The 18,405-nt window shown below is 33.3% G+C and overlaps 3 protein-coding genes across 3 annotated transcripts; all 3 read left to right on the top strand.

Moving 5' to 3' along the window:
• The first annotated feature begins 1,372 nt into the window (after nucleotides 1-1,372).
• Nucleotides 1,373-3,775, top strand: LOC145046495 (Polynucleotidyl transferase, ribonuclease H-like superfamily protein). Its single transcript, XM_078994780.1, has 9 exons — nucleotides 1,373-1,529; nucleotides 1,615-1,681; nucleotides 1,924-2,005; nucleotides 2,103-2,187; nucleotides 2,422-2,530; nucleotides 2,620-2,708; nucleotides 2,829-2,893; nucleotides 2,990-3,068; nucleotides 3,395-3,775. Exons 1-9 carry the CDS (start codon nucleotides 1,482-1,484, stop codon nucleotides 3,542-3,544), a joined length of 774 nt encoding a protein of 257 aa, XP_078850906.1. The 5' UTR covers nucleotides 1,373-1,481; the 3' UTR covers nucleotides 3,545-3,775.
• A 4,298-nt stretch (nucleotides 3,776-8,073) lies between these two features.
• Nucleotides 8,074-13,268, top strand: LOC145046344 (uncharacterized). The gene is made up of 11 exons (XM_078994627.1): nucleotides 8,074-8,359; nucleotides 9,501-9,586; nucleotides 9,695-9,740; nucleotides 9,838-9,988; nucleotides 10,092-10,142; nucleotides 10,221-10,271; nucleotides 10,363-10,435; nucleotides 10,520-10,571; nucleotides 10,659-10,802; nucleotides 11,029-11,148; nucleotides 11,275-13,268. The coding sequence occupies exons 1-11, from the start codon at nucleotides 8,306-8,308 to the stop codon at nucleotides 12,991-12,993; spliced, it is 2,547 nt and encodes an 848-aa protein (XP_078850753.1). The 5' UTR covers nucleotides 8,074-8,305; the 3' UTR covers nucleotides 12,994-13,268.
• A 1,205-nt stretch (nucleotides 13,269-14,473) lies between these two features.
• On the top strand, nucleotides 14,474-17,488 carry LOC145046341 (GroES-like zinc-binding alcohol dehydrogenase family protein). Its single transcript, XM_078994623.1, has 7 exons — nucleotides 14,474-14,937; nucleotides 15,542-15,769; nucleotides 15,877-15,950; nucleotides 16,032-16,191; nucleotides 16,280-16,399; nucleotides 16,480-16,588; nucleotides 17,166-17,488. The coding sequence occupies exons 1-7, from the start codon at nucleotides 14,683-14,685 to the stop codon at nucleotides 17,345-17,347; spliced, it is 1,128 nt and encodes a 375-aa protein (XP_078850749.1). The 5' UTR covers nucleotides 14,474-14,682; the 3' UTR covers nucleotides 17,348-17,488.
• The last annotated feature ends 917 nt before the right edge of the window (nucleotides 17,489-18,405 follow it).

Below are 18,405 nucleotides of genomic sequence, written 5' to 3'. Positions count from 1 at the left end.
TCAAAAATCAGAAAACAAAACTTGGACTATGAGATTGATTATAATCCATGTCTCATATCCTTATGATATCTTGTGGGATGGAGGAATATTTTATCATTTATCTTAGGAAATGTAATTGATTGGGTCATAGTTCGACAACGACTTTTATTAACTACAATTTGCTGATTAATTTGGTAGTTATACTACCAGTTATAGTTATTAGACTTATCCAAGTGGGAGACCGTTGGATTAGGTGTCTAAGCACATAACTATAGCTGATATAAACTTGAATTGATGGTAGCACAATCTTTTTGGGTTACCCGCAAACCTAGCAATTGGATAGGATTATATTTGAGAGAGAGAGAGAGAGATAATTTATTATTGTTTTGATAATTTGGAAAATATAATTTGTTAATATATTATGATAATAATATATTAATTAGAAATTATAATATTTAATTAATAGTTAGTCATAAATTAATAGAAATTAATTTTGGGATTGATTGAATTAATTAAAAGTGCAGGGGCTGTTTGATAATTTATTGATAGTTAAGGAAAGTGGCTCTAAAACCTCCTTGTAAGGGTTGGATGAAAACTTATAGGAAGGACCTAAAATTTTCATCCAAGGCATCGTAGATGGGAGACTCATGAGTTGCTTGGTCACTAAGCAAATGGATTAGGGTTTCCATCCATAAATTATAGCTTTGGTTCTAAGCTACCTTACCTATATAAAGGGTCTTAAACGCTCACAATTTTGTGACCTACTACTTGAGAAGACTTCTGGCTGAAATTTTCTTCCCCTCTCTCCATAATCCTAAGTTACTTGCCTTGGGTGTAAACCATTAGAGACGCGACACTTATGACACTTGCTACCAAAGGCTTTCAAGTAAGAATTCAAGATTGTTTATAATAACAATCTTAAAGGTTAGTTTTCTTGTCTTATGAATTAGTTTTGTTCATATGAAAAGTTTTTGTAGATTAGCCATTCATAGTATATTGTTATATTTAAAAGACATAGATCAAACTAGGTTGCATATGCCCTAATTATTTGAAATGTTTAAATAAATTTCCGCTTAATGCATTGTAGATGTAACCTCATAAACCCATCAAAACCCCAACGAAAGAGGATTGAAAGATAGTCCACATACTAGAAATTGAAATTAGATGTTACAAAATGTCTTTGACATCTCTAAAATATCCAAAAATACTAGTAAAATACCGTGTCTAATACATACGACAGATTCATAATAAACTATGGTACAAATAAATTAAAAAAATATATATATTTCGATAACAAAACATAATCCGGGACAAAAATAATATAGTAGATAAATTTTTGTTAAATAAATAAACTTTTAACCTAAAGGAAAAATCTCCAAAAGGTTGAATTACGAAAACGGGTCTAAAACCTAAAGAAAGAACTCTGAACATCAACAGTTTGAAGAATTTTCCTAAAGAAAAGCGGCCGGCGGTCTGAAACCAACAGTTTGAAGAATTTTCCAATGAAAGATCCGAAGCAGCTCAACCCCAACTGGGCGCAGCTTCGTCAAGTACTTTCCTTTCACTTTTCCACACCCACCATGCACACACATCATTTTTTGGCTTCATCTCTTTCATGAACTTGGTCGTCTGCAGAAATTAGGTTATGGCTCCGAACTATCCTCCAAGAAACCAGGAACAGAGACCAAAGAATCCATTTTAGGTTTGTGAATTTGCATAACCCTAATCGTTAATTCGTCACATAATTATCTATAGATTAATATTCAGCATATATTTTTTTATCCCCTTGTTTTTTTCTCAAATTTTGCTTGGAAAATTTGAATTCATATCAATGTTGAACTCAAAGTTTGAATCTTTTTAAGAAAGTTGCAAGTAATTCTGAGGAAATATCAGTTTACCCGTTTTCTTTTTGATTATGAGTGTAAGAATGTGCAAATTTTGTAGGAAAGCGCAAAGAGAGGTCTGATAATGATGAGGTCAGCGAACGCGAGGGGAATGTTCTTGCTCCTACTTCATCTGATTCAAGGTACGCAATCTTTTTAAGCTATGTTTTTATTGTATATAAATGCACTAGTCGATTGCTATAAGGATTGCACTTCAACTAATTAGTAGCAATTTCACAGTATTACAGACGAAATAGCCATGGATTGTGAAATGGTTGGAGTAAGCCCTCTTGGAAACAAAAGCGCTCTTGGAAGAGTCACACTGGTAAATTCACAATTTCACATTCATATTAGTCTTATATGTAGTTATCATCACTTATAGTCTTGACTTTTGACATTAATCCATGGTTAACTTAACCCTACAATAGACTCCAGTTATCTTAGATGTTTTTTTACTTAATTTGAAATGCTATGTAGACATTTTCTTTTTTACCCAATACATAAAGATAATTTTTTACAAATATGCCCTTATGAAGTCCTAACTTTTTATTAAACACAGGTAAATAAGTGGGGAAACGTTATATATGATGAGCATGTTCGTCCAGTTGAACGTGTAGTTGACTTTCGTACACAAGTCAGTGGCATTCGACCCCGTGACTTAAAAAAAGGTTCAATTTTTTTTTTCTATTCAACTCAATTTTTCTGGATTTTCATTATATTTACTTTAATTTACACAAGTTTATAATGCTATTTTCAGCAAAAGATTTCCGTGTTGTTCAGAAAGAAGTGGCAGAATTGCTCAAAGGGCGGATTCTTGTTGGCCATGCATTGCGTAATGACCTCAAGGTTATATGCAAATTCATATCTTAAAAACACAAAAAAAAAAAAAAAAAAACAATTAAAAAAATTTCTTTCTTTCTTTTCTTCAATTTCACCACTTTTTTCTAAGTTTTCTTTTTATTACAGGCCTTGTTATTAAGTCACCCGAAAAAGGATATACGAGATACTGCCGAGTATCAACCGTATTTAAAGTATTTCTTTTAACCCTTCTTTTAATTTGTTATATATATTTTTTATGAAATCTTTATTCAACTGTTTGACACATTAAACCCTCATACATGATGCAGAGAAGGGCGTAAAAAAGCACTTAGACATCTTGCAGATGAAGTCCTTGGTGTCAAGATCCAAAATGGCGAGCATTGTCCTGTGAGTTCTTTTTTAAAGCCATTTTTTCCCACTTGCTTAATGAACTATTTTCTTATTTTCTTTATTTATTAAGTCATTAAACTAACATTTTTATGTTAAATGTCACTATATTCATGATTACTAACAAGTAATCACTTGGCACTGGTTTTATGTGATGTGTATGTGTAGTTGGTATATGCATGTACAATCTTTATGTTAAAATATGTCATCAACATTAATTGACAAAGAAAATAGTTTGTTTCCTAATATAGTAGAAGTGATATAGTTGGTTGCTATATCTGTCAATTGGTGTGAAGTATATGCTGACGTGGACGTTTTTGGTACAGATAGAAGATGCTCGTGCTGCTATGATGCTTTATATGAAGAAAAGGCGGGAATGGGAAAGGAGTGTCAAAGATTTTGTGAAGATGAGACTAAAGCAGAAGAAACGTAAGCCCAAGAAACATAAAAAAGAAGCTTCACCTGTTGCATCATAGAATATCACTTTTCACAGGAAGAAATCTTGAATGTTGCAAGTTATAGAAGCTGGTGGCATTATGGAACTATATGTTTGATTTTTAGCAAGTCGTCAAGCATTTAATAGGGGTTGTTTCATGTTGTAAAAGGCCAATTTTGAGCCAAAATTTTGTTTGAAAAGAATGTTAAAAAAAGAACATTCAACTTTAGAAAAATGAGCAAATTTGGAGAAAGAAAGTGAAGCTTTTTAAGTAGATGTTTTTTTTTTTACTTATGCCAAATGACATGACTTAAAGTATTAAGACACCGACCATTCATCTATTTACCGATATTCTTTTTTCATTCTACACACTCATGCTAAACTTGAGAAATATTGTGAAAATTGTTTGTCGTAATGCAAGGTTAAAAATGTCATATAGGGTCTGTTTGATATGTCTCTTTTTTGGTCGGGTAATTTGTTTGATACCACAATAAATTTTTTTTGATTTGGTCCTATAGCATTTGATTCATTCCTATACATAACCTATGTTAACTCAATCATATTTGATTCAATCCTAGACAATCAAACAACCATTTAGCCCTGTTCATACATTTTATTCACTAAAAACATACATATATCATCATTGGTTCAATCATTTTAACTTGATGTGAAAAAACTAAACAATCGGTAAACTAGTTACATGCCATGGTCTTTGTTGGTGATCAATGTCTTCAATAGTCAAGTTGAGTACCTTTTGGTTATATTTTGAGACATGAGGTGTGGATGAGGTGTGAAGTGCACACTCATATAATTTTGGAGGACTTGGTGGGGTTTGAAGAGGCATTGCCCATGGTTGGGTCTAGGGGTTGTTAGTTCTCTTAGTGGGGTCAAGTGGCAAAACCCCTATAATCTATATAGGAAAATTGAGCCTAGCTGAATTTTCTAACCCCAAACCCAATGTTCGCATCCATTGCAAAAAGGGTTTCGTTTCCTTTAATAACTGTCGTCATCCTCGTATATAAGGGGAACTAGGCATATTCCGCGCGTTGCACAGCAAAACAAATATATGGTTAAAATATGTTGAAATTTATAACTTTATCTATGATTTTTGATCATTTTTATATATAGACCTATTAAAATTGGAACCTACGACCCTAGAATATTGGAACCAATCCTGAAACATGTTATGTCGATTTTAATATTCCAAAACTGCTCTTAAAATTGTCGATATTGGGGTTCTAGTTTTTTATTACGGAGTAAATTGATTAACTATTACAACATATGAAAAAAATAATTAACCATATAAATTATTGATTACGTAAATACATCGAATTAAAGGAAAAGTTAAAATTATATATAAAGATGTTTATAATTGATGTCAAAATATTTTGTACTAGATTTTAATTAGACTAATAATATTTATAAAACCCACAATGAGTTTTAGCCCTCATATGTTATTAGAAAACATAAGTTTTAGAACAATTAAACGATTTGTATTTTATGAGAGTCTCGTGCTATTGTGCTTTTCATTAACAGAACATAAAATTAGAGGTGCAAATTGCAATGACTAAATCTTATTTCACTTTAATTACCTTACAGTTAAATCATGTCTCGTTTAAAAAGATCATAAATGATTAAACGATTTATAATCAAATAATAGCATGTAATGATATATCAACAACTCAAATTTACCATTTTTATGAAATATAACAAAATTAATTTTAATAAGCTTTATCAACTACATAATTGTCATCTATATGACAATTTCCATGTAAGCGATTGTGAAGACCTATAAAATTAAACGCCGACATGCACTCTATTACATTATCCTAGAAGTTAAACCCAATGAATCATTTTAAAAGTCTAGGTATACAATTTGAAGTTGAATGAACATTAACATGCACGATCTTGCAAACTTCATTAGAATTTATATGACATGGACCATTGGTTTAGACTTTATACGGTTAGTTGCATAACTTCATTTTGGGGCCCTACTGAACATGATTATAACTTTTATGAAAAGAAAATGCAAAACTTTAAAATAAATTGAACCACAAAAAATTTAAAATCAAGAAGCATGAGTTATGCTAGTTGTATCCATTCTTGTTTTGTATTGTTGTGAAGTAATATTGTTGCTCATGTGAATCTAGAGATAATGATTAGAGTATCTTCATATATAATATTTTTCATTCCAACCAAAATCATAATTATACAATATAAATTTAGATAATAAGAAAGAAGAAAATGAAGCAATATTTCTTATCATAAACTTTCATATTTCCTTCTCGTCGTCATCTTCCTCTTTATTATTATTTATACTCTCCATCGACAATCTTTTTGTATGAAGTTTCTAATCTACATCTCAACCACTCATACGACTCTTTAAACCATTATAATAAAAATATACCATTATGAACTATATATCTGATGTGTGCAAAATATATTACCTATCTAGCTTTAAATTTATAACTTAACTACTTATCTACTAATGCATATATATATATATATGTAGTGTACTTAGTCAGTTTATAGTATAGTAAAGTAAGTTATGTATAAAACACAAGGAACGACTTCAATATACTAAAATAACTACTAAAATTAATCTAAAAGCAAACAATAATTAAAAAAATGGATTTTTATATGATTTTGCAAGTTTAGACTAACTTAAGCACCCAACTAAAAACGATTGTAATCAAGATATTAAAAACACTTTCATTTAGTTTCGAATCCACCTTTTTTCGAAGGTTAGCTCTTATTTATGGATTAATAAAGTTGGTTACCAATTTATATGTAATTAGTAATCTTGGTCTAATCTACTAATATATTTACTAATTCATGTCTACTATGTAATTGTCATACACAAGCAAACACAAAATTAGTTATTAATGATAATTGAGCTATGTAAGATATATCTAGATAATTATCTGTGGTCAAGACAATTAATCAAACATAATTATGATTACAGTTATGTTCTCCAACACATCTAAAGTTGTTACCTTTATTACTTATCTGAGATGTGGTCAATCCTAGTTCTAGCAATTTAATAGTCACTAAACTACTAGGTAAACAAGTTTCAAATAATTTAATGGTCACTAAACTACACTTAACTTGACTTAAAGCAACAAAGATCAAAACTTTAACATGCTAGATAATGATAATCAAACACATGCATAAAACCAACTTCATAAAATCCATAAAAATAATAAGCTAACTCATCGTTTTAAGGTTCCATCTAACTAAACAAAAATCTACTGATTTAACTACTCATATCTGAAAGTAAACACACAAGTTCATAAGAAATTGACATTATTAAATTAATGCAAACCGAATGTAGTGTTATAATCTTCAAATTCTCGATCTTCCAATAATCTCTCTTACCTAAGGATGTTTTTTGCACTTTTTCTGACCTCCAAACTCGGTTATCTCTCCAGAATATGTCTAAAATCAACCTACTAAATGGAATGAGTAAAGGGATATATATAGTTTTTGAAAATCCATCCTCACGTCGTGATCTTGGTGTAATCTATGTATGGCAAGGAAATTGACATTCCGCGTAATAATCTTCTAGAATCTTGTTCATCACGTCATGAGATTGATATTCTCGTCGTGAGCTTAGTCTTTTTCTTAATTCTTCTTCTTTTAAACTCCGTTAAACTCCTGTTTTAGCTTTAGTCCTTCCAAGCTCCAATATTTGTCACTTCTGGTTTTTATTCTTCAAGAGTGTCCTATTTGACTGCAAAATGTAAATTAATTCAATAAATATCAAACATTTTTACAATTAACCAAAATATTAATATTGCATATATATATATATATATATATATATATATATATATATATATATATATATATATGACAATATCAATATCTCAATGTTAATCAATTAGTGTCACAAGAACCATTAATTATCAACAATTGAGTGATAGTTGTTAATTAGATGCTAGTGAAAAGTTATGTATGTTTAAATAGATATTATAGAAATCATTATTATAAAGAAATATGAAAAGAGATGAAAATTTCAAATGGTTGTGGTGATAGAAAAAATATCTCATTTATAAGTATAGTATGATATGATATTATTATTATAGAAGAAAGAACATCTGAAAAACTGTTTCTTTTTCTTTTGCATATTATCTTTGACTAATACAATTGAAGCAATGTAATTCTTTGTTTTAGGATTTAGGATATGCATGCAATTCCAAATTGATTTTCTTAGATTATCCAAAATCACATTTCATGATATCCTCTGCTATATGGTCGAAATAAAAAATTTTAGAAAATATTTCTCATAAACAATCATTGAATTATTTAAGTTATTATATTTGTTATTCGAAACCCAAAATCTGTCTTTTGGTGAAGGGACATAACCATAACCTATAACCTCTCCGAGTGTTGTTGTATACAATTTTAATAATTGGAAAATAATATTTTATTGATTGAGAAACGAAAAAGGTCAATTGATTATAAAACAATAGTATAGGGACTGTTATTGGAATACACTAAAAGAAGAAGGAAGAAAGCTACAAAATCATCCGGAACGACAAGTATAACCCGAACCGAGAAAATAGCTCCAGTCATAACTCATAACCCCCCTACTTTCTTGATCGATAAAAAAAATCCCAAATCTCCTCTGTTGCAAATTCCACTCGTTCGCCTTCATGCATTACACACTCGACTTGAGGCTCGAACTCTTTGTTATAAATTAAAAACAAAATTTTGCAGTCTTTTTTAGAATCCAGCGATTGTTCTTGACGGGTTTTTTGTGCAAGGGAAAGGAAATCGACGAGCGTAATCGAAGCAAATGGGTAGACCACCCAGTAATGGAGGCCCTTCCTTCCGCTTTAACCAGGCCGAGGTCACTATTCTCTATTTTTTTTTCTCTCGTTAATACACACTTATTGTGTTTTCCCAATTGACTTTCTTGGTCTTTTGTTAATTATTTTGAAATCCCTAAACGTGAATGTTTCGAATTGGCGAATATCTTCGGTTTTGAACCTCTTATAATCATTCCTGAGCTTGCGTCTAATGCCTGTTTATTTGATTAAGTAATTGTAGTGGTTGGATATCTGATATTTGAATCGTTATTGGTACTATTTATTCGTCCTAAAGACGGAAAATATAAAGTTTGTTTGATGGGTATAATTTCGATATAATAATTGATTCATTTGAAATGATTATGTGTTTGACCACCCTCAGGTCCAAGATTTGTAGTGTATTTTTGTTAGTGGACTTGATCAAAACTTACATTTTTAAGGATACTAGTGGATAATAGATTATCACCTGCATCTACAAACATGCTCATGAAAATTTGGAACCTTTGCGTAACAAAGGGTTACATTCTTGATATGTTCTTGAAATATGATTACTCACAAAAAGAATTACAGCTCACAAAATGAGTAAAACTCAAAGCAAATCTATATGTTTCACTTGGATCCTCCCAAATAAATATAATACAACCTATTTATAGGGTTCAGAAGACACCCAAAAAGACTAATGAATTAAAGATACAATGTTAGACTAATCAAATTATTAATGTAGTAAAGACTAATCTTTAATCTAAATCCCTCCCATGATTCATGTAACTGGTAGACATCGAATCTTCTAATCATTCATTTAGGTGAATAAAAGAAACCTTATAAAAATTTAGTTACTTCTAACGATAAAAATTGCAAAATTGCCATGCAAGATTGTTATTGGACTTAATGATGCTCCCATTTCTTACAAATTTGCTTTCCTATGACCCAATAGGGTCAATTAGAGTAATTTGGTGAAATTTGATCATAGAATTCAATTGGCTTGTTTGCCTTGAATTTCAGCAACTAAGATAAATAATGAATTTTCTAAAGATATTGGTGCCCAAATTGGGCACTTGAGGCTGCTTTAGGGGCTCTCAGTGTCATTGTGTAAACAGCATGGACCATTTTAGTTTGTAACATAAAATGTAAGGGGTGTTAGAGTAACCTTTTAGATAACTTGAGCATTTTTCTTCTTCAAAGATTGCGGAGATGGAAGCCATCTTGCAAGCACACAAAACTGCAATGCCTGCACGTGAAGTTCTTGTTACCTTAGCCGAAAAGTTCAGGTAAATAACAACCTACTTTTAAAATTAAAAAAGTCCTTAAATTATTCAGCAACATTTCACTCTATCATTATCAGATGTCAGATTCTGACATAAAATCTCTATGTATAGCAATTCTGAAGAACGCAAGGGAAAAATTGAAGTTCAAATGAAACAAGTGAGTTGAGTGATTAGTGATTACTACTGCATACTTTCTAAACCATGACTCAGTAACTCACATATAACATCTTGATGCATATATTCAACATTATTAGGTGTGGAATTGGTTCCAAAATAGGCGTTATGCTATCAGGGCTAAAGCGGGAAAATCACCAGGGAAGTTAAATATAACACAAATGACCCGAGATGAGTCAACCATGGTTAAAGGTGTACCTCAAGCTACTCAACCACACACTGCTTCTTCAGGTGAGCTAACTTGTTACCAGTTTGGTTAAATAATGCATGCATTGTTAAAAGTTGTGAATTTGTTGCATAAATAAGTGTTTTACCTTTTTACCCCTTTATGCAGTATCTGTTAGAACTATGCCTCAAGTACAACAACATCCAACTGTTCCTTCAGGTACAACAGATCTTGAATTAATTTAAAATTTAATGTCATTTGCTGTGTAAGTAATTTTGTGTTGTTGATTAATTTCAGCTGCAGTTAGAACTTTCCCACAAGCACCTCAGAATCAAATTGCGTTTTCAGGTAGAACTTTTGTCAGTGTTGTTAGATGTAACTTGCCATTTATAGAAAAGTCCATCAAATTATGCGTTATCTGACTTGTTTTTATGATCAGTTCAAAATGCAGGAAGGATATCAGATAATTCCCAAATGGAATATGAAGCTAAATCTGCTAGAGATGGTGCATGGTTAGTATCTAGCAGTATTAATATAAGTAACATTGATTGGATTAACATGTAAATGACATTACTTTGTTGTAATCTTGTTCCCAGGTATGATGTGTCAACCTTCTTATCACATAGGTCTCTTGAAACGGGCGATCCGGTAATTTTACAACTCAATCAATGCTTGATCTGTTTATTTTCCATAGTCTTTTTGGGTGATAAATATCATTTTATAATTTAATTTCAGGAAGTTTTGGTGAGATTTGCTGGCTTTGGAGCTGAAGAAGATGAATGGGTGCATGTGCGCAAGAATGTGAGACAAAGATCTCTTCCATGTGAAGCATCTGAATGTGTAGCAGTTCTCCCTGCTGATCTCATACTTTGTTTTCAGGTTCAAGTCTTTCCATATATAAAGTGCTAAATGCAAGAAATAACACATTTGTTTATTATTTATAACATCCATCATGTCGCACTTTCAGCTTTTTCAAAAATCTACCGATTTATAGCATCAAAGTACACAATACTGTAGTACAAAGAAATTAAAGTAGGATGCTGTAAAAACATAGAAACAAAAGTACATTGGTATTTCGTGTATTTAACCCTTAAAATTTTTACAGGAAGGGAAGGAACAAGCTCTTTACTTTGATGCCCATGTCCTAGATGCACAAAGAAGGCGACACGATGTACGAGGTTGTCGGTGTCGGTTTCTTGTACGTTATGATCACGATCAGTCTGAAGTATGTAACAATATATCATATCACTGCTTATATATATATATATATATATATATATATATATATATATATATATATTATTTAATGTGTTGTTGATGTTAATAATTGCTTTTATTTTTATTTATTTAGGAAATAGTGGCACTGAGGAAGATTTGCAGAAGGCCAGAAACTGATTACAGGCTGCAGCAACTTCATGCTGTAAATGAGTCCCTTTCTATTAAAAATGGCACCAATAATATTCATTCAGTCAGCACATTGAGAGTCTACCCTCCAGCTGAAGTACAACCAAAGCAGCTTAAAGTTGAACCACCAGTGGTGGTGGTGCCGCCGGAAGCACCGCCAAAGCGCCAAAAAGTAGAGCCAACACCGGAAACACCCACTGTTCTTGCAGCTCCGCCAGGTGATGTACCACAAGATCAACAGAAAGTACAACCTAAAGAGACACAAGATCAGCATAAAGTGGAACCCGTCTTACCCACCCCTGCTCCTGCCCCATCAGAGCAACCATCACCAGAGCCACAAAAAGTGGAAACAATGGATGAAGTACCACTCGAGTTGCACAAAGTACAACCTGTCATACCTGATGGTGAAGTATCCGGTGAAACTCAAGTTACTGGACCTCTTGTGCCACCATCTACGGAAACATCACCGCCGTTAGCCGCTAGTGAACCACCACATGAAGGGGAATCAGAGGTAGCCCAGCCAAAGGAAGAGCCAATGGTTTGTAGCTCTTCAGTTGAAGGACAAGCAGAATTGCCTCAAGAACAACCTGCAAGTGCAGTTGAGACTAAACCTGAGGTACAAGTAGAGTTGCCTCAAGTACAACCTGCAAACACACTCGAGGCAGTAGAGACTACAGCTGCTGAGGTACCAGCAGAATTGCCTCAAGTACAACCTTCAAGTGCAATTGAGGAGGCAAAAGATGAGGTACCACCAGAAATGCCTGAAGTACAACCTGCGCGTGCAGTCGAGGCCGTAGAGATGAAATCCGAGGTACCAGAAGAACTGCCTGAAGTACAACCTGAAAGTGCACCCGAGGCTGTAGAGATGAAAGCTGAGGTACAAGTGGAGTTGCCTCAAGTACAAATTGCAAGTGCAATCGAGACTAAATCTGAGGAGGTACAAGTAGAGTTGCCTCAAGTACAACCTGCAAGTGCAATCGAGGCTAAAGCTGAGGAGGTACAAGCAGAGTTGCCTCAAGTACTACCTGTAAGTACACTTGAGCCAGTAGAGATTAAAGCTGAGGTACCAGCAGAATTGCCTCAAGTACAACCCACCACTGCAAGCGCAGTTGAGGCAATAGAGACTAAAGCTGAGGAAGCACCAGAATTGCCTGAAATACAACCTTCAAGTGCAGTTGAGGCATTAGAGACCAAAGTTGAGGTACCATCAGAATTGCCTCAAGTACAACCAACAACTGCAAGCGCACTTGAGGCAATGGAGACTAAAGCTGAGGAAGCATCAGAATTGCCTCAACTACAACCTGCAATGGAGACTAAAGATGAGGTACCAGCTGAATCGCATGAAGTACAACCTGCTACTGCAGTCAAGGCAATGGAGACTGAAGCTGAGGTACCAGCAGGATTGCCTCAAGTACAACCTGCAACTGCAGTCGAGGCAATGGAGACTGAAGCTGAGGTACCAACAGAATTGCCTCTAGTACAACCCACAAGTGTACCCATGGAGACTGAAGCTGAGGAACCTGAACCTGTGGTGCCTGTTTGTATTAATGATTCAAACGTGGTTGAGGGGGCAATGGAGATGGAAGATGAAATTGAGCAGACAAAGCCAAAAGACACTAATGATGGAAATGATAATAAGGTGATAGATGACATGGAAGAAGTATAATTTAGATGTTAGATGGATAGACTTATATTCTATAGATGTCATAAGTTAGGCTCAAGTACTTTAATTTTTTCTTTTGCTGTCCAAGTGTTGGCTTGTTCCATAATCCATTTATCAGTGATTTCTTTTTGTTTACTTTCCTTAAGTAGAAAATTTGGCTCTCAAGATTTGAGTCTCCGCAATCATAGTCAGTGTAAGTTTTAAGTTAATTATAGACTGGCCTCCTTGTAGACACTGGGTTTTATGACCATGTTTGTTGTGTAGTGATTTATCTCTCACATGATGTTTCTGGAGAGTGGAAACTAGAGAGGGGGTGCAACTTGCATTGATTTGGTTTAGTTACAATTTCACTATACATTTGTTGATCAAATTCGAATTCTCTCAAACTTTATTTCACTAAAAAATAATACGGTGATCCCAAAAGGAAAAAAAAGGATAAACATATATAAGGGGATGTATGAATGTTTTTTACTATTTTAAAGTAAAAGTCTGACTCGGTCAAATTTATATTGTTTAATATTACAATTAGAAGTCTCTTATTTGGTTCTATAATCTTTGGTATGCCTTTTATTATCGGGTTTGATAAATCACTGAATCTCAATTAGGTTTTGATTCAATTCTATATGATTCAATAAACAACTATTAAATATTTACTAACTTTATAAAACAATCATTCCCCAAACTCTTTAAAGTAAATTGTCACTTTGCATAAACATATTTCTTTAAAATAAATTGTTATTTGTGTATGTCTAAACTCTACGAACACCCATGTCCGTGGTTTCAATTCTCTTTCAAATACCACATAGACTCAATTTGCAATCAACGCGATTGATGTCTTGCATTAATTGAAAGACTTTTAAAGCCTTAATGGTGGTGGGACCACAAACATTAAATGGAAATATATATCATTTAATAAACGTTAACAATTTAAATATATATAATATATATTTTAGTAATTTTAAATTAATTGTTAATGTGACAATGGGTCCACTTTAAACGAATGTTGTTATTGCACTGATGTGATCCGGTTGGTTTTGGGTGTGCCCATACCCAAGAGTGTTATGGAACACAACTTTAGTACTTAATTTAGACTACAAATATATCAAATTTATATGGAATCCAAGTATAAAACACAAGTTCAAAATATAAATTAAATCAAGTTCAATCTTATACGAGTTCAACTTATGCTATCTCAATTGGGTTTTCAAATGAGTCGAATTTTTACTAGATAACATGACTCGAGCTTGTTAGAACATGAAGGTCTTGAATTGAGTTTAATTCAATTTTGCTAAAATTGATAAATTCATAATGAACATTTTCGAACTTTTCGATTTCTTGGATCAAACTCCGTTTTTGTTCGAGTTGAGCTTCAGTTTATATTACGAAGGCTCGTTAATTTTTCGAGTTGAGGTCAAGTGTAGCTCGGAACCGTTGGATTGAACTCGTAAATTGTAAAAGTTTGTTTTTGAAAGAATTATATAAATTTGAAATATAAAAAATAGAAATGAAGTGATTTTGATGCAGTTGCAAACTTGCAATGGACATTGACATCCTCTGCGGATACAAACGGAGACACGTCCACCGCTAGCCACCACCTCGCTTCTTCACTCTCACATGCTAAAATTTCATCTTCGTCGTTGATTTCTTTTGTAACCTTCCAAATTCCCGATCATTCACTGGAAAAATTACACGATGCGGTCGCTATTGCGATTTAATCAACACAAAATTTCAACGACGGCTGGTTATATCGAAGGATTGCGTTATTCTTCAAATAGGTTAGGTTTTGGTATTAGGAGTATTGTCACGACCTGTAGAGCGGTGCTTTTGCCGCGGTTCGGTGGTCCTGATGTTCTTGAAGTACGAGATGATGTCCGTGTTCCTGATCTCAAACCGAATGAAGTACTCGTTCGAGTTCGCGCCGTTTCGGTTAATCCTCTCGACACTAGGGTGAGTTCTGGTGCATTCTCTTAATTTCAGTTCTGTTTCATTGTTTGTTTATCGGAAATAGAATTCAGTGGCTCTAGATTGTGTTTAATTTCAACACTGTCTGTGTCATCGAAATTCGTTGAAGGTTAGGCGCATATGTGTGGATTGTTATCACTTTCGATTGGTTTCTTAATGTGGAAGTTTAGAACACGTTAACAGAAAACTTCTCATCGTGTGAACTTTAGGTATATTGCTCTTGATTTTGGATAAATCAGAGGCTACCTAATTAGTAAGTGCAGGCAACTTAGAAATGCTTAAAACACTATGTGTTACATGCTTAAATTGATCCTTTCATCCAAGGATTTGAGTCACTTTACAGAATCTGCGTAAACAAACATTTCTGGAAGGCTTAGATGACTTTGTGGATGCAATTTTAGTTTCATTTTCCCCTTCTGTCTAAATTAATCCTGCAATATAGTTGAATTCAGGTTCCATGGAGTGAATGGATTTGTATATTCCTGCATCTGTTTGAGCTTATTTGTATCTTCCATCTATCTTTCTGGTTTGATTTGGAATTTTCTCATTGACATTTGTTCAATTATACCTGTTCCATTTCCTTTTTCAGATGCGAGCAGGGTATGGTCGTTCTCTATTTGAGTCCCTCCTTCCCCTGATTTTGGGGCGTGATGTTAGTGGTGAAATTGCAGCAATTGGACAATCTGTTCAGACTCTTAATGTTGGGCAAGAAGTTTTTGGGGCACTTCATCCAACAGCTATGAGAGGCACTTACACCGATTATGCCATTCTTGCAGAAGATCAACTTACCCCAAAACCATCAACAATCTCACATGTGGTATGTATTATGGTTTTTTAACATCATTAACCTCTCTTTTCTTGTTCATTTTCTTCATATCTATCCCAACTACATCGAATCTATATGCTGCTTTCATGATCCTCCAGGATGCAAGTGCAATTCCTTTCGCTGCCCTAACAGCATGGCGTGCTCTTAAATCTACTGCCAGGATAAGTAAAGGGTATGTTTGTAATTTGTTTCACTTTGGCTATAAAAGTTTTATATAAAAAAAAACTGATATTTTGTCACTTAATGTCTACAGACAGAGGGTATTAGTGGTGGGTGGAGGAGGAGCTGTAGGTTACTCTGCAGTTCAGCTAGCTGTTGCAGCAGGCTGTGTGGTTTCAGCTACATGTGAAAGTGAAAGCATAGATCGCCTCTTGGCAGCTGGTGCTGAACAGGCACTTGACTATACATCTGAGGTGATGTAATTTTGAATGTTTGTCAGGGGCAAAGGCGTCTTTTACTTTTAGGCTGTGTTCTCAGTGTTTACTTTTCTATGATGTACAGGATCTGGAAGTAAGATTGAAAGGAAAGTACAATGCTGTTTTAGACACGATTGGTATACAACAAACGGAACAGTTAGGGATCAATCTTTTAAAAAGAGGTGGACATTACATGACACTGCAGGTGATAAAACAAAACCATGTTGTTATTAATGGATTTTTAAAGTTAATTTTGATGTTGATATGTATTGGTTTTTGGTTTAGGGGGAGTCTGCATCATTGAGTGATAGATATGGTCTGGTTATTGGCCTTCCTACTGCTACTTCCATTTTGATGAAGAAACAGATTCAATATCGGTTATCTCATGGAATAGGTAAAACTCATTCAAACAAGTATGACTGAGATCACTTTTCTAAAATCAATCTGATAAACTACAAGCATAGAGCTGCTGCTGTGAATGATTGTACTTTACTATTAAATGGTTGTACATATATGAAGAACTTGGAATGGAACTGAAACCTAGCTTTCAAGCAGCTAGAAAACTCCAGAGATCATCTCTCACTTAATACGCTCCAAGATACCCACTCTCTAACATCAAATACGCAATTAGACTGACCTAACTAAGAGAATGACCAAAATATCCCTCAATCTCTCCTTTATTACAGCTACTGTACTTGTACTTATTTCCCACCTTTAAAAATATTATGATGTGTAACATGTTTCTTTTTGAGTTGATGCAAAAATCATGGTTTACGCATTTTGAAAATTTTATAATTTTTAATCAAGCAAACAATTTCATTTGTGTTAGACAGAGGGTTTAGGGCATTATTTATCCGTTTGTCCGGGCAACAGCATAACGAAGAAAAAAAGAAAAGAAAATGTTTTCATTTTGGCAATACAAGGGCAGTTAAGGTGTGAGTGTTTGAGTTATGGAGTGAGTGTTTTTGCAGAGTATTGGTGGACTTATATGAGGACAGATGCAGAAGGTCTGGATGAGATTCGGAGGCTGACTGAGGCTGGGAGACTGAAAGTTCCTGTGCAGAAGACATTCCCAATTACACAAGTGCAAGAGGCACATCAAGCTAAAGATACAAGGATAATTCCTGGTAAAGTAGTTCTTCAAGTTGACTAGTATACTTCCGTTTCTATGGATTTCTTCTTTCAGTAATCTCATGCAAAATATCACACCTAATTTCTGTGAATTGGTGTTTTTTTTTTTTTTTTTACTAATTACATTGTTCTCTTCATAATAAAGCTCCAAGGATTTTTTTTATTTTATTTACATATAAAGTGATATGTGACTTTATTTGTCTTCGCTGCATTCCTGTATAATGTCGTAGAGTCATAACATAATCTTTGGATTTACATTTGTATCTGTTAAGCAATATTTAAATCTCTCATTCGTATACAACAGAGGCCAGTTTCTTTGTACAAGAAAAATATTACTTATTTTTTACTATTTGTTTTTGTTTTACAAAACACTATTGTCTTTAAAAAAATATCATACTGGGAAACGAACTATTTGTTTTTGTTAATCAAATGCCATTAAAACCTCTTATATAATATGGTATTTTATGAACACAAAATTTCAGTTGCATACCTTCTAATAGTATTTATTTTTAAAACTTTGTGACAAATAGTTCTTTACTTATTTAGGTAACGATATTAACCATTTTTTTTTTTTAAAATGTGACATTTGTACATTACATGTTTCGTCAAAATATTTGCATTATCGATCAAAATCCAAAGTTATATTCACGAAAGAGAAATAATAAAAATACAGAGTCATAATCAAAATTATAGTCATTATATCTATTCTAAAAAGAAAACTCGGCGGCTCGGTGACCCGACTTTTCTTTTAACTCCTCATACTCTTTATTTCTATCATTTTTTTCCTTTTAGTTTATAAAAGAACACTTTGTACCCTCTGATTTTCATAATTGCATTTTTACCCCCTTCAACTTTAAAAACTTTCTAAATTGTCATTTCCACCTTTTTTGTTTTCTAAACTTCTGTATCTACTTCCGTAGTATATTATAAAATATCACTTCCACCACCTCGGCTTTGGTTTTGAAAGAGTTTATCTGCGTGTTACATATAATCTGATTTTCCTATCCACGAGCTTTATCTATGTTATGGCATAAAGTTTTTACGTTTTTGTGTTTATTTTTAAAAGCATTTTTCTTGGCA

This window comes from Lactuca saligna, chromosome 5 (genome assembly GCF_052625555.1).
Source record: "Lactuca saligna cultivar CGN05327 chromosome 5, ASM5262555v1, whole genome shotgun sequence".
Taxonomy (NCBI): domain Eukaryota; kingdom Viridiplantae; phylum Streptophyta; class Magnoliopsida; order Asterales; family Asteraceae; genus Lactuca; species Lactuca saligna.
The sequence above is the reverse complement of the archived record's forward strand: the minus strand, read 5'-3'. Positions and strand labels throughout refer to the sequence as shown.